We start from the raw sequence: 15902 nt of genomic DNA, 5'->3' as shown, positions 1-15902 counted from the left end.
GACTCGGCGATCTTCTTTATGAATGATCTTCATGTGGGTGTCACAGGAATAAAATCAACAGATGGGGATGCATTTGTAAAAAATGGAAGAGACAGATTGAACTCGGGAGCACAGGCACCCTTCAGCTGCCTCTAGGGAAGGGAGGCCCGTGAACATTACGCATTTCCTAAAGGATGAGCTCCATTCCGAGGGCGAGGGCAGCGGGAGGCAGGGACGGAGGAGCAGCTGGCGGTCTCCCTGACGGAGCAGAAGAACCAGAGCGAACGAGGCAGAGAGGGGCAGAGAGCGGTCTCCCATTCATTCCCAGCCGCACTGGCTCTAGACAGACAGGGCGTGGGGGCTGCTTTTCTCCTGACCGAGCTAGCTTCCCAGTAACAAGGTGACGCCGATTTCCCTCGGGGCACATCTCCAGCTGCAAAGGGGACGAAGCACATGCAGTACCGAGCCCGGGTGGATGGTGACCTGTGGAGGCCGCCCTCCTGCTTCCCACTGGGGACCTGGGCCAGCCTTCTCCCTCGATTCATTCATCTTTCTTTTTTTTGTTGTTTGTTTTGTTAATCCTCACCTGAAGATATATTTCCATTGATTTTTAGGGAGAGTGGAAGAGAGAGGGAAAGACAGAGAGAAGCATCAATGTGAGAGAGACACATCGATTGGTTGCCTCCTGCACGAGCTCTAGGCTTGGGCCGTGATGGAACCTGCAACCAAGGTACATGCCCTTGACCGGAATTGAACCCAGGACCTTTTGGTCCGCCAGTCAACACTCCACCCACTGAGCCAAACCAGCCAGGGCCATTCATTCATCTTTCCACAAAAGACGCGGCCCTCGTCCAGCCTCCTGCCTGTGAAAGAGTGATTTGGGTTTCTTTGGAAAATCCAGCGATGGGGTGGGCTTTTGGGGGGACCTGACACCACCTCCTATGCTTGATACCATTTAAAAAGCACACTTCAGCCCTGGGTTCCTCGATTCTCAAACTCTGCCAGAGAAGACAGGTGGGGGGGTGCCCTCAAGCTGGGGTGAGTCCATTCTCGTCAAAGCAAATGAAGGATGTGCCACCTGAACGAACGGCCCTGGGACAAGAGAGCGAGCCCCGTCTGCCACCCACAGCCCCGGGAGGGCATGGTCTGCAGAAGCCCCCACTCCTGACTCATCTTACATTTTCCATCAGGGTTGTCTCTTTCGTGTTCGCCTTTCCAAGTCAGAGGTCTGTAAACATGGAGCCAAGACAGGCGTGCACATCTCGGAAATTCTCCCGCCCGTCCGCCCGCCTCACTCCCCACCTGTCCGAGCTCCTCTGGCGCCTGCAGGTTGGCTCACCAAGGGAAAGGGCTTCTCCTTGGGCCCCGGGGGGGCGGGGGGGGCGGGAGAAGGGCCCGCGTGGCAGGGGACGCTCACCTGCTCTGGGCTGTGTGGAGGGGGAGGGCTGAGCCAGGCATTCCCCCAATTCCTGCCCAGCGGCTCCCTGACGTGAGAGGCCACAAGCCTTATCTTAGGGAGAGTCAGCAGAATGGCCAGCCGTGTCTGTTCACGACCAAAGACAAACTCAGGTCAGACACAGCTTCGGCACCCGTGGGCCATCCCTGCAGGTTCCCACAGGAAGGTGGCTCTTTCTCCGGTGGCTGCACATGAAACGGAAGCTCAAACTCAGGACCCAGAAGGCCAGGGGCTGGGGAAGTGGCGGAGCGGACAAGGGTCAGAACACACTCTGTCTGTCTGCACCTCTGGCCTCGGACCCGTCACGGGCTCCCGAGTCTGGTTTCTTCATCTGCCAGAGAAGCAGCGCGGCCCCTCCTTGCTCTCAGCGGCGGCGAGGAGCAAAGCGCCCCCCGCTTCTGTGAACCGAGAGGAAGGTGGCCACTGACACGGCTCAAGAGGCCCAGAGCCTCGAGGACAGGGCTCCGCCTGATGTCTCTGGAACTGCTCACGCCATTTTGCTGAAAAGGCTTTGACCTCAGGGCCAGTGTCTACCTTCCCCATTCAGGGTTTTATGGCGTCCGGGACCCCAAAGATGATATGTACTTAGGATCCTACTGAGTCGCTGCTTCTGCCTCTGAGTTAAAAGGATTGATCGTTGGGTCCGGGGTGGCTTATTAAGCCGATGCTCAAATTCAGAACCCAGAAGGCCAATTGGAGGGCAAAGTGGGCGAACCTTGAGGGGTCCCGTGGGCATCTCCCTCCACCTCTCGGCCTGAGCATTCCGCATCCTCTGGCCGCTGGGGCCGGGATACCCTCCCTTTCGGAGCTCCGGGTCCTCCGCCCTCCTCGGTATGCAGCTCCCTTTACCTCTTTGTGGCCATGACCCCCAATCTCTCCACTGGTCTCGCCTCAGCCACCGAGCGCACACACGAAGCCATCGAGTTCCTAGAAATTCTGAGCTCCTAACCGAATTCCAGGGCTTAAGCTCCGGGCCTGGGTCTCAGCTGCCTGGGTTCAGGCAGGGCCAGATCTAGGAGCTGGTCAGAGAGGACCTCGCCGGAGAGGCGGCCACGGAGGAACACAGTGCGGCTCAGTGGGTGCCGCACGGACACGGGGACGGGAGAGGCACTCACACCAGGACGGGGAGGGCTGTGTGCGGTGAAGGTGATCAGAACAGCCCTCGGGCTGTGGAGAGTGACCGCTGCCGTCTCTTCTTGGAACGCTGTCCTTTTGGAGGTACAGGGAGCTGAGACCAGGGAGCAGGACGGAGGGGACATCCCGCGGTTGCTGCCAGCTCAGGCCAGACCTTCCCTAGGAACAGGGTCCCAGGACGAGCAACACAGAACCCCCAAGCACGCTTAGGAAGCTGGAGCAGGCTGAATGCAAAGGCGACATGGGCTCCTCAAGAGTGCTTCACGAGTCTCTGGGGCTCCCCTCCTCTGGTGGGGCTCCCCTCCTGGGGTGGGCCTCCCTGGCCACCTGGCCCATCGTGTCCCAGCACAATGACCAGCCCCCAAGTGCCGAATAAACACCAGCTGGTCAGTCAGCTGTGCAAAGGGCTCTGACAGGCCCACCAGGTTTCCTTCACGTATCAAAGTTTTCCCAGCCTCTCTCCTTGTGTGTACCAGGCACACAATGAATACCTGGTCATTATTTCTTTATCCATTGTTTCAAAAATTTAACCTGAACAGGAAGTGCACGCCACGCACCAGGCACGGCTCTGAGTGCTTCATACATGTCAGCTCATCTCATCTGCCCAGCAGCCTGGGACGGGGAAGCTGCCTGAGGCCACAGGGAGTCCGTGGCGGAGGCAGGGTTTGAACCCAGGGACAGAGGACGCCAGGCTTTGTAACCGAGCACAGGGCGATGAGCTCTGGGCGACTGGTGGCTGTGAAGCCCAGGCTTCCCTGTGGGATGCTTCCTGTTTGGGGGTCATTTTTAATGACAACAGCATCGACACTGTCTCTCCAGCCTGTGCCCAGCCACGTGGACACCTTCCACGCACACGATCGCTGAAGGCAAGTGGTCAGGGGTCCAGAAAGCTGCTAACACCACGCACTCAAATCTTCGATGATATTTTTTTAAGAGTGTGTTTTCTGGGCTTCCAGATGAATTGTGAAATGCCTTTCAGACGCTTGCAGTTTGGCAAGAGCGCTGGCAATGGTTTTATCAGATGTTCCAGTTATTTGCTGGCCTCAGCCTTCCCTGAGGCTAATTTCCCTCTTTCCGGGGGAAGCGACGACCTACAACAATGGAGGCTGGAAGCGCAGGTCGAGAGTCCTGGGACCCTGGTGTTAAATTCTGGTCCTAGTGCTGAGTCTGGGCAAGTTACATGCTCTTTCGAAGGCCTGTTTCTTTAGTGAAACAGGGACCATGTAAATGTCAATGGGCTTTAACTGAGATAGGATTTGTGTAAAACGCCGAGCATCTCACGTTCATCCAGGGGCTCACCTGACAGCCAGCGGGGGAGATGCAGCTTGGACATCTGCTGGGACAGCTCCTCGGCCGCCTGGAGCCGAGGCCCAGCCGACAGGGACAGCGCAGCTCCGACCCTCCCGCCCCAACACCGTGCCTGCCGGGCCGGTCACTCCCGGAGACTCATCCATTCTGAAGTGTGCTTCTCAGGAAAATGACAGGCTTTCATAAAGAACCGAAACTCATCAGATTGAGTTGTTATTTACAAACACAGACTTGTTTTAAAATAAACTCAGTCCTTTGAAGATCTCAGGGGTCTGCCGATTAGCTGTTGGTGGGGGGGCCCCCTCCCCCAATCCAGCCAGGGCACAGCGAACTGCGCCGGCTCCCTGCACTCCTGGCCCCCCACCCCTCCTGCAGGGGAAGCAGCGTGGCAGTCAGGTCCCACTCTGCTAAAACGCCTCAAGTTCACAAAAAATAAAAGAATATCGAGAGGAACCCAACTGAAAACCACAATAGAAACAATCTCCAGCTGCTAGGCTGCCCCTCCCAGAAGCCCCGTCTGTTCCATCCCCCGGGGCCGCCGCTAAGCCTGCTGCCGGGAGGGCCCTGGCCCCTCACAATCTGTCACTTTAACACACTTGGATCCTGTTTCTACCCGAGCTGCCAGGGCATGGAGCTGCCTGGCCTGTCTGTGGGCAGGGGCCAGGGGCCATGTACGGCACAGCCCCTGAGCTGGGGGGTGGAGGGGGAGGAAAGAGACTCCGGGTGTTGCGGACCCAGAGTGAGCCCCAGTTTGTCCCACATCCCCCTCCCTCGGCTGTTAAGCCCTCCGTTCCCTGCCATCTGTGATGGGCCTCTCTGGGGAGACCCTCTCCTTTTTCACTTGCAAACCATGGCCTGTGGCCTGCCAGCCCTGGGAACAGGCTGGTCTTGTTGCTCCGGCAACTGTGGAGACATCCCTTGGGGTGCTGGAGGCTGCGCCCTGTGCAGGCAGCCACCTCTGCCCACAGACGTGGACCCTCACCAGACAGGGTGGGGATGCCTGCTTACTGCTCTACAGACCAGGGGCCCCGGCCTTGGCCCAGGAGTGAGCCGCTGGCTCCCGGCCAGCCCAGGGTGCAGTGCTGCCGGGCGGCAGTGATCACCGGCTATGATGTCGCTGGGCCTGGGCCAGAGCCCTGTCCTGCTCCTCACTGGTGGGCCACCGCCCTCTCTGGGCTTCAGCAGCCCCAGCTATAAAACGAGCACTTGGGCTGGATGACTTCTGGCACCGCCGCAAACCCCCAAGTCGGGGTGAGTCTGCCGGCCCCCAGGTGCATTTCCAGCTGCTCTCTAATCTAGATTCTGGGGTGACTGGGATCTGGTAGCAGCCACTTCGAGGTCACTGGAAGGGCAGAGTGCTGATCCGGGTGCTGGGATGGTCCCCTGGGTCTGACCCATGACCCCTGCTCAGTGACAGCATGTCCTGACCAGCCAAGCACACCAGCTGAGAGGTGAGGGGGACTGAAATCCGTTTCCCAGGCCTCCTCGCGAGGACAAAGCCAGCGTGCGGGCGACATCCACTCTCGCACGCATTCACTCCCCTGCCACGTGGCGGATAACCGCATGGGAGTCCCTGGAATGCTGGTTTCCAACCTGGCCCGTCACTGACTAGCTGGGAAAGTGGGCAAGCTGCCCCCCTGTCGGCCTCAGTCTCGCCATCTTTACTCGGAACTGGACGGATGGGCGCCAGCTCTGCAGGCAGCGTTTAGAGCAGAGGTTCTCAACCTGTGGGTCGCGACCCCTTTGGCGGTCGAACGACCCTTTCCCAGGGGTCGCCTAAGACCATCCTGCATATCAGATATTTACATGACGGTTCATAACAGTAGCAACATTACAGTTATGAAGTAGCAACGAAAATAATCTTATGGTTGGGTCACAGCATGAGGAACTGTATTTAAAGGGCCAGAAGGGTGAGAACCACTGGTTTAGAGCTAGTAGGTGCCCAGCAAATGCTGCTGCGATTGTCATGATTGTCACCGAGGGGCTCGTGGCCTCTTGGGGAGACAGTCAGCAAATTTCTGCCCGTTCCTTAAGGTGGATTCCGGTCCTAGAAAAAGAGGCTCCGGACTCCGAAGGCCAGGCCGCTGTCCTCAACAGGAGTCGGGGTTTACTGTTGGGACGCGTACATCTTCATCCTTCCTTAAAATGTCAAGGCTGTTCATGGAAGTTTGAAACAGATTCTCCAATATTTGAGTCACTCAGAGAATCTGGTCTGGAGCCCCGAAGGCTCGGGGCCAGGCCGCCACGGTAATGGAGGCTCCACCTGGTCTCTTAGGAGGAGGAAGAAGAGGAGGCAGCCTCCTTCTCTCAGGAGAGCTCGTCTGAGTGCCCTTCAAGCCTCCTGCCCCCACATCCTGGATCCTGACACCTCCCCACCCTCAAGGCCGGGCAAAGCAACTCCTCACTGCCTGTTTCTGGTGGTTCCCCGTGTCCCCACCACTATGCGTGCCCAGGCACCCCCCCCCCCCTCGCCCCCGAGCCTGCCTGCCCCTCCAGGGCCTGCACAGCGTGTGCTGACGAGGCTGATTTACTGCCTCCCGTTAGTCAGACCCTGACAGCCTCTGCGCGGCTGCCCAGCTCGGCCCACGAGCCAGCGTGGAAAGGTCAGGGCCCGGGAGAGGGAGCCGGGCCAGGCTGCCAGTCACCCCACGAGGTGGCACAGGCCTGATTTATTCTGTTTTAACCTGACAGCCTGAAATTTCTCTTTGCTTTTGTTGAACACGTTGACGTGTCCTCATCTACCCTCTCTTGTCTTCAGAGGCATCTGGGCGCTGACCCACCCAGAGGGGCTCAGTGTACACGGCTCCGGTCCTGGTTGGCTGACCGTGACCGTGGCACAGGAGGGCACTCGGGCAGGAGGTGGGGGGCCTGGACGCTAGGTCTGATTTGACCAGTACCTGCCAGCGACCTTGAGCATGTTATTTCATCTAAAATGGGAAAACCGGTTGCCTTCAGTAGGTTTCACGATTATTGTGAGGTTAATTAGGGGAGGTCCCCTTTATAAAGGGACAAAATTGTGAATATGTGTATTATTAAAAACACATCATAAAGAATATATCAGAAAGCGTTTCGGACACAAATTGTTTGTGGTGCTGGTCTCATCTGTCCACCAGGCTGGGAACCAACACCACACTTCCTGGCACAGACAGCATGGTTTCCTGCTCTCACTGCGCCCAGGACCACGGCTCGGAGCAGACCTGGAGGGTGGCTTCTGCTGGGACGCGGAGCCACCACCCACGCAAGTACACAAAAGACAGAAGACAGCCGTCCCTGTCCCCTCCTTCTGTGCCCCCACCACACCCTCCGGTTCCCCCAGGCTGACCCAGCGTCGCCCCCTGGTGGCACAGTCACCTCCAGCACGTGCACAGCACTCCAGTTAGGAGAGCCCTCCACAGAGGTTCCTGAAGGAAACAGCACAGACCTTGCTGCCCATTCACGTGCAGGCAGGAGAGACACTGAATTGTTAAGGGACCTGCAAAGGTCACAGCGAGGGCACTGGGACTCACGCCCCCGAGCTGGGGAGCCAGCGGCTGTGTCTTCAACGGGCACAGTCAGCACGACCCGCTGGCTCGGTTCCCAGCGCCTGAGCGGCAGGGTCCCGCGGCCAACACGGTCTGACTGGGCGAGAATCCCGAGCCAGGTCCTCCCCAGGGACAAAATTGTGACTGCAGATAAAACACAACTCTGAGCGCTGAGCGGAGGGATGAACAACTCCCAAGGCAGCACCTGAGGGGCTGGGCGACTGTCTGCTGGGCCCGGGGCCGTCCCTCGGGGCTGACATGAGGCCACAGGGGGTCCCTGAGCTGAGGCACCCCACCTCGCCATGAGCCATCCCGCACTGAAGGTGTCCCCGCGGCCACATGTGGAAGCTCCCCGCACATCACCTGTAATGTCATTTTGTTCCCCTTCCCGTGGCAGGACCTCCCAGACTCGGAACACAGTCCCTGCACCCGCACACGCACACCCCTCTTTACGAACCATCACAACCCCAGCACCAAAGTGATGTGGGTGCGTGAGACAGGGGACTCACCCATGGCTCTCGCCTGGTGGGGACATCCGCACTGTGGGTCTCTCTGCCGTGGGGTAGGGACTCCAGCCCTCCCAGGGGCCCTGGCACCTGTGGGCCCTGCCTCTGAGGGGCCACCACACTGCTCTGTGACTGCTAACTTCAGGTTCCCTCTGGTCTCATCACAGCCACTTCCTGCGGTTCGTGTTCGCACAACAGAAACAGTGCCCCTCTGTTGTCCGTGGAACTTTTCTCGCCAGGGGACCTAAGTGCCTGGTTGCGAGAGCGGCAGGATCACTTACTTGAGTCCTGAGGACAAAGCTGAGCTTCTCCCCAAATGCCAAGGAAACGCTGAGCCAGCAACGGCAGGGACCTTAACCGGGAGGCCTGTGTCCTGACACGAACGGAATGCTAACCTGTCCCGCCACCGCTGGGCCAGGCAGGACACGGGGCCGGAAGCATCCCAGCTCAGCCTCTCGCTGGACGTGTGGCCTCAGGCCAGTCCTCTGACCTCCCGAGCCTCAGTCTCCCATCGATAACAGAGGCAGAATAACAGCATCCAGCTCCAGGGCCGCAGGGAGGGCCAGATGGGCCATGAAGGTGGGGGGTGGGGTGGGGGGGAGGGTGGGCGGGGGGTGTGTTCCTGAGGCCCTGTATGTCCTCAGGTGCCCCTCTTTCTTAATCTGGAACTTTGTGAAGCACTTGCAGATTGGCCTGGACAGCACTGACCTCGCTGCCATGGAGAAGGTCACCGACACCCTGCGGCCCACACCCTCTGTCTGCTCCCACGTCCCACCCAGCGCTGTGCAGCGATCTTAGCATCCCAGGCTCTCCAAACCCGTGTCCTTGCTAACTCACCCTTGATTTCCCCCCTGAACTCTTTCTCCATCATTTGTCTCCTTGCCCCGCCCCCCCTCGGGACTCAGAGTAGTGTTTTATCTGCAGTCAGCTAATGCTGACAAGATCTGCCTCCTCCCCCTCCTTCCTGGGAGATGGAGAGATTACAGGCCCAGGGTCAGGCCAGTTGTCAAGGGCACTCAGGGCTTCCTTGGGGACAGGACCCTGTGCCCCTATCTGTGGCTCTAGAACAGGGGTCCCCAGTGTTTCTGGTGAGGACCAGCTCTGGCTACTTCCTGATCAGGAGCCCCTGGCTTGGAGCGGAGTGGGACTCGGGGGACAGGTATGGACACAAGTGGCCTGGAAACCCATCAGGCTCCCTGGACAGACAGGCCAAGCTGGGCCTCAAGAGCAAAATGCCCGCAGAAGGCATGTCGGTGGGCAGCGAAGGGCCCGCCCATGGCCACACCGCATGCACAGGCAGCTGGGAACACGGGGAGTTGGCTTTGGGGCACTGATGGCTGGGCAGGGGGGCATCTCAGTAATGGCCACAGTCCTGGCTCAGGTCCGAGTGGGTTATGCTGGCGGAGCAGGACAACGGCAGGCTTTCTATGTCATGTCTCCTTGGGGACTTAGAGTGGCCGAGGTGTTTGCTGAACACTATTCCTGGCTCCTGCTACACAGGGGCCCACAGGGGCAGAGGACATGGCAGAAGAAGCCTGTGCCGAGGAGGCAACGCGGAACAAAATGGCAGGAAGCACCGCGAGGGAATCTGTCCGCGTGCTGAGCGGCGGCGGCGGGAGTGTTCAGAGCTCCAGTGTGTGTGGGGTCGGCCTCAGGTTTCAGATGAAAAGCTAACTTGAGGAGAGACATGGTTCGGGGGAGAAGAAAGACTATTTGAGGTCAGACAAATGGCTCATTTATTTATCTTCATCAGATGTTTCCTAAACCTGTGCTGCGGGCCCAGCACTGTTCGTTCGTCGAGAATGAAATGGGCTGATGTTGCAGGAGCCGAGGCAGGTGGAAACCAGCGCACAATTCCCTCACTAAGTGGAGGAAAGGACAGCCCTATATGGGGAAGGCAGGGGCTCTCCGCAGAGCTAACCGCTGAGACTGGAGGGGGAGCTGGAATTTGCTAGAAGAGGGTGGGCCAGGAGAGCATTTCAGACAGAGCAGCCCATGAAGAGTTCTGGGTTGGGAACAAGTTGGTCCCTTTGGAGAAATGGGAAAAGGCTGGCCTGGCCTGGGGACAGAAATTCAGAGAGTGGGGAGACATCCTCAACGTTTACCCAAGTGCATGGAAGTCATTAAAGGGCTTAAGCAAAAAGTGGTAGCACTTACAACTTTAAAACATCACTCAGGCTGCTGTGGGGAGGACCTGGAGGTAGTGAGTTTGGTTAGAAAGCCGCTGTCGGAGCCAGGACAGTGATGTTGATGTGTCCTAAGATGGAAGGGGCGGCTGTAGGGAGTGTGGCCAAACAGAGCTACTCGGGGGCCATAGGGAGTGTGGCCGGACAGAGCTGCCCTGGAGACTCCAGCAGGACTGGAGCATGGACCCAAGGTGTGGGGAATATCTAGGCTGACACTGATGTGGATTCGGGGTGGGCGCTGCAGTGGAGGTCAAGGGTTCAGGTTTGAATTCGCAAAGCTTGAGATGCCACCCAGATGGCCAAGAGGAAATTTTGGGTAGACACACACACACACACACACACACACCCATAAAGCTGCAGGAGAGCATTGGTGGCCAATGGGATGGATGAAATCTCCCAGGGAGTAGCCCTTGCCGGTTTGGCTCAGTAGATACAGTGTCAGCCTGTGGACTGAAGGGTCCTGGGTTTGATTCTGGTCAAGGGCATATGCTCGGGTTGCGGGCTTGATCCCCAGTAGGAGGCGTACAGGAGGCAGCTGATCAATGATTCTCTCTCATCAGTGATGTCTCTATCTCTCCTTCCTTCCTCTCTGAAATCAATAAAAAATATATATATTTTTTAAAAAAGAAATCTCCCAGGGAGCATGTAGAGCGAGCAGAGTCCTGATGAGCTGCCTCTTCAGGTGAGAGAGAGAGGTGGGGGGGGGGGGAGGGGGGGAAGCTGGACAAACAGCGGCAGCTCCCGAAGGCAGTGAGCGGGACGAGGAAGCCGTCAGCCACGGGGATGTTGCTGAGAAGGTGAGCGTCTCTCTAAAGAGGCTGCTGGACTTGCCTGGGTGGAACAGAGCAGGTGACAGAGGGAGGGGGCACAGTCAGATCTTCAGTGACGCTGGCTCTGAGGGAAGACTAGAGAGACAGGCAGAGCTGAAGGAGGGGAGCGAGCGAGGACCTCCTGAGTCCTAAAGCTCCCCGCAGGCCAGCGTCCTCCTTCCATCAGCCTGGGCTGACCAGAGGGTTCGTTCCCTTCCAGCTCTAGAAGGTGATGCACATGGGCTCCCCATCGGCCTCAGCTTCCCCTCCTCCATCCTTGACATACGACCCCATTTCTGTTCAGACCTCCCTCAGGAAATCTCTTGGGTTGGACTCTACGATCCAAAACTCCCATCATAAAGGTCCATGTCCTACTGAAAGCCCCGTGTGCCCGAGAGGTCTGAAGGCATGGATCCCTTCTATACTCCCACCTCGACCTGGTCTTTTCCAGACCACAATGTCCAAGGACTTCCCCCACACACCCAGCCCCCTTTAGAACCCCCTCTCCCACAGTCTCCACTTGGAAGCTCCACTCCAGCCCCGCCCCCCTCCCTTGCATTTGCTGTTTTCCCTTCAGAATCAGTCTTCCTTGCCCAGTGGAATCTTGTCAGTCCAGTCCAGTCCAGTCCTTACACCTCCAGAGAACCCTGCCCGGTGCCCAGCCTCTCCGGCATCCCCCCACCTCTCACACTGAGGAGCAGGGAAACTGCCCACAGACTCCAGAACGCCGGAGGCCCTCGGAAACATGGGTTTATTGACGAGTGGGTGGAGAAAAGCAGGGGCCCTTCCTCACTAACGACGAGACCCGCATCACCACGGCTGCAGCGGCAGGGTTCACGAGACAACAGGGCGCACGAGTACTCCCCATCCTGCCTCTACAGAATCATCCGAGCAAGTCCCATCACTTGACCTCAAGTTCAAGTTAAGCTCCGACCATCATGATCATCAACTATTTCAGAACCCTATTCTTGGAGATCTTGAAAATTTAAACCACAAAAGTTCATGTTTTCTTTAAGCCATAAATAGAGTTTTCTTGCCGTTTTGAGTTGTGGATTTCCTCAACTTTTCAAATATTGAAAAGGCAGCTTTCTAAACCCAGTCCTCTCATCCTATCATGCTTCGTGTAATAACAAGCGCATTGATTGCACACAGGTGCCGGGGTTTTTCCACTCAAGGTGCCGGCTGAAGTGGACATCAAACCCAGCAGACTGCAGCGACTCCTGTCATATGAGCTCCCACTAAAAAGTTGACACTGGCCAAGTTTTCAGGCATCAGCATTTTGTGGAAATTGGTTCAATCAAAGCTGGGCTCCAAAGTGTCCTTAAATGGAGCAATTACTGCAGCCACACAGAGGCGGGCGGGATCTGGACACAGATCCATAATAACAGGCTTTATGACTTCTTGGGGATTGTCCTTGCTCCCCTGCATCAACAACTTGAAAACCAACAATCTTAAAATGCCGAAAGTAGCCATTTAACGGCAAAAGCTTCCCCCAATCCGAAGGTAAGAACTCCGCAAGGAAGGTCAGGGAATCCGTGCCCCTCAGCCTCAGCGCTGGCACCAATCCCTGCCCGTTAATGTCAGTTCCAGCATGGACACACCCTCCCACAGAGACAGGAAGTTCAACTCCCACGTCTGTTTACATCTCACCTGGACTTCTCCTGAGGTCGGATACACTTTCTTTTATGGGAAGAATTCTTTATGTATTTGCCTTTGATTTGCTTAAGATCGTGGTCGGCAAACTGCGGCTCTCGAGCCACATGCGGCTCTTTGGCCCCTTGAGTGTGGCTCTTCCCAAGCCTTAGGAGTACCTAATTAAGTTAATAACAATGTACCTACCTATATAGTTAAGTTTAAAAAATTTGGCTCTCAAAAGAAATTTCAATCGTTGTCCTGTTGATGTTTGGCTCTGTTGACTAATGAGTTTGCCGACCACTGGCTTAAGAGATCAAGGTAACTAAGAGTCCTGGCTGTGTGGTCTCGGGAACCTGAGGCTGTTTCTGTTCAGTCCCTCTGGCCTCCTCTACAGGGGCCCCAGGCTGCGATCACTGCCCCCCAGCCCCCATCAAGGTTACACTGCCCTCAGGGCCAGGCCGGGAGGCAGAAGGGAGGGCACCCTTGCCCTGTCTGGGCCTTTCTCTGACTTGGTTGGAAGGAACCGGTTTCTAAAAAACAAAATAAAGCAAAAACCAGCTTTAAGAGACACATGTATTCAAATATAATCATTCTTTTGAGGGTGTGTCTGTTTTTAAATGATGTGATTCACCCAAAATAATATGTCCCCCACTTCTCATCCAGCCGCCTTTGGGGAGAACACGGGGTGTGGAGGCATGAAGGGCCCACTCTCACACCTCCAGCACTGACACACTTTCTCCTGCCCTGGGCGTTTGTGCTTGAAAAGTGCAAACTCTCTCGGGGAGGACAGGCGACCTGTCAGCGTTCCTTTTAGCACCTCCGAGGAGTGTGAACTGCCGTGCTAGGAGTGCAACAGGGAGCCTGCAGCGGCTTCGGAAGGGTGGCTTGACCCATATCCACACTCCATGGATGAACCTGGGGATTCTAGGGTTTCGGATGAATAAGTGAAATGAGGCTGACTTCCAGAAAAGGGGTTCCCTATAGGCTGCAAGCTAATTAGGGTGCCCTGGACCTGCCCTGGAACAGCCGGTAGAACACAGGCCCAACCCTTTCAGCCTCTGTAGCTGCCATCCGCTCAGAGTCTGCTTCTGAAAGGAGGCTGGCGGGGAATTATGAAAATTTAGTAAATAAGAGAACCCTAGACGCCAACGCACCAGCCTGCAGTTCTGCCCCTGGTGGCCAGGGAGTCTCAGAGGCTAGGTCTCACCGCACCCGGCACGCGCTGCTGAAAGGAGTTGGAGAGCTCCCAGGTTCGGCGGTGGGAGCCCTCCCAGCGCTGCAATTAGGAAAGTTCTGGAGTAAGTTAAGACCATGGAGCACAAAACGCACAGCGTGCGGAACCAGCAGGAGCCGCTCGCACAGGCCACCAGCCCTGCTCGGCCTGACGCACCCGGTGCCTCTGCTCCCGCTGCCCAGAACTCATCCAGAGGGCGCCCAGCCAGGCGGCCGGTTCTGCCGGGTTTGCGATTCCAGATGGAAATGCCTCCAGGCTTCCTGGCCCGGTGAAAGGGCTGGATTTCAACAGTCAAAGGAACATGGGCAGAACCACCCAGTCCCGCTCGGACGCCCGGGACCTGCTTCGCCAAAGGACGCGCGGCACAGCCCATGCGCCCCCGCACTCCACTCCTCTTCTCTCTCCACAGGTCCCCCTAAACTCTTCCTGGGAAGCCCCCCAAACCACAGACGACGCCCCGAAACTCCCAGGGCACTGGCCAGCCACCCCCACCCATCTCTCGAACACTCCTTGCCGCGTTCTCTCCGCCCCGCACCGTCTCCTCGCATTCGCGGGGAGTCAGACGCAAACCACGAGAAACTGCTTCGCGAGGAGCCTCCCCACGCCCGCCCAGTCACTGAAACAAAAGCGCAGGGAGGGGGGAGGTGGGAGAGGAGGCGGGAGGAAGGTTTAGACAGAGGATGGGGAGAGCAGAGAGAAGGAGCTGGGAGGAGGTCGGGGCGGGAGCAGAGACGGGGCCGGAGGGAGACCGGCTCCCGTCCCGCGCGGCCGGTCGCTTACATGCCCAGGTCGCTGTAGGTGTTGAAGAACTCCATCTGGTTGCACGCCTGGATCCAGCCCACCACCCAGGTCTCGTGGCGGGGGATGGGGGGCATGACCACGCGGGCCGAGGCTTTGAAGTAGGGGGTCTTGTAGCGCAGGACGATGGGCGAGGTCTCCTCGATGCGCGTGGGGCACTGGTCGATGGTGGCGCACACATCGTACACCACGATGTTCTCGCGCCTGATCCGCGCCTTGCAGGTGATGCTCTGGATGCAGCCCATCCTGCCGCCCGGCCTGCGCGGCGCGGCGCGGGGCACAGGGGCCGCGCGGGCAGCCGGGGGCGCCCGTTACGCCGGCTTGGCGACGCGCCTCCCGCGCCCAGGGCGGCTCAGCTCGCGCCTAGGAGCAGGGCGCCGCCGCCGGCCATCCTCCGGGGAAGCCCCCTCCTCCTGCCGCCGCGCGGGGTCCCGGCGGCCCGCCCCCGCCCCCGCCACGCCCGCCCCTCTCTCCGGCAGGGCGCGCGGAGCGTGCGCTCCTAGGCGGGGATGGGCGCCCCCACCGGCTCCAGCGCCCGCGCGGAGGGCAGGGAAGGGAGCGGTGCTGCGAGGAGGGGCGCCCACCTTGGGCCGGAGCCCGCCGCCCCTCGCCGGAGAGGCGGCGGCGGCCGCATGGAGCCCGGTCCCTCTGCCGCCACCGCCGCCGCCACCGCTGCATGAACCTCTGCACCGCGGCCGCCCCCCGCGAGCAGCGCACCCAGCGGCGGGCGGCCGGCGGCGGCGGAGGAGGCGGAGGACTCGCGCTCCTCCCGGCCCCGCCCGCAGCGGCCGCGTCAGCTCTCCCCGCAGGGCTGGGGACGCCAGGGGGCGGTGACCCGGGCGGAGGGCCGGTGGGCCGGGCAGCCGGGACGTGATCGCGGAGGAAACTGGCTGTGCGCCACTCGTTTTGTCCCTCTCCGGCTGCCGTCCGGATGGGGGGTGCTGTGTAGGGTGGGGGTGTTTAAAGGGCCTAGGGCGCCCGGCAAGGCCCGACACGTGGGCCGGGCCTGGCAGGGCGGGGCTGCAGTGGGCGGCGCCCGGGGTGGGCGGGGCGTGGGGACCCGGCTGGAGGGGGCTGAGGTGGGCGCGGGGCTTTGGGGACCCGGCTGGATCGGGGCTGAGCTGGGCGCGGGGGTTTGGGGACCCGGCTGGATCGGGGCTGAGCTGGGCGCGGGGGTTTGGGGACCCGGCTGGAGGGGTATTGGGTGGGCGCGGGGGGTTGGGGTCTTGGCCGGGCGGGGGGTGGGCGGTGGTGGGCGTGGAGGTGGGACCCGGCCCAGGCAAAGTGGGAGGAGGGTATGGGGGACAGGCCGGCCGGGATTGGTGGGGTGGGGGGG

General features: G+C 59.1%; 1 protein-coding gene across 2 annotated transcripts in view; it reads right to left on the bottom strand.

The window, feature by feature from the left end:
• The window catches only part of FAM78B (family with sequence similarity 78 member B), a 46555-nt gene extending 31744 nt beyond the window's left edge, over window positions 1-14811 (bottom strand). For both annotated transcript variants that reach the window (XR_011468629.1, XM_070395876.1), the window contains exon 1: window positions 14549-14811. Coding sequence is in view for 1 of the 2 variants with exons in the window: in XM_070395876.1 (XP_070251977.1) it covers window positions 14549-14811 (263 nt within the window). In the remaining variant the exon portion in view is untranslated. The remainder of the gene's footprint in view (window positions 1-14548) is intronic.
• Between the last annotated feature and the right edge of the window lie 1091 nt (window positions 14812-15902).

This window comes from Myotis yumanensis, unplaced genomic scaffold, assembly GCF_028538775.1.
Source record: "Myotis yumanensis isolate MYYU_CA2020_CCGP unplaced genomic scaffold, mMyoYum1.0.hap1 SCAF_17, whole genome shotgun sequence".
NCBI classification, from domain to species: Eukaryota; Metazoa; Chordata; class Mammalia; order Chiroptera; family Vespertilionidae; genus Myotis; species Myotis yumanensis.
The sequence above is the reverse complement of the archived record's forward strand: the minus strand, read 5'-3'. Positions and strand labels throughout refer to the sequence as shown.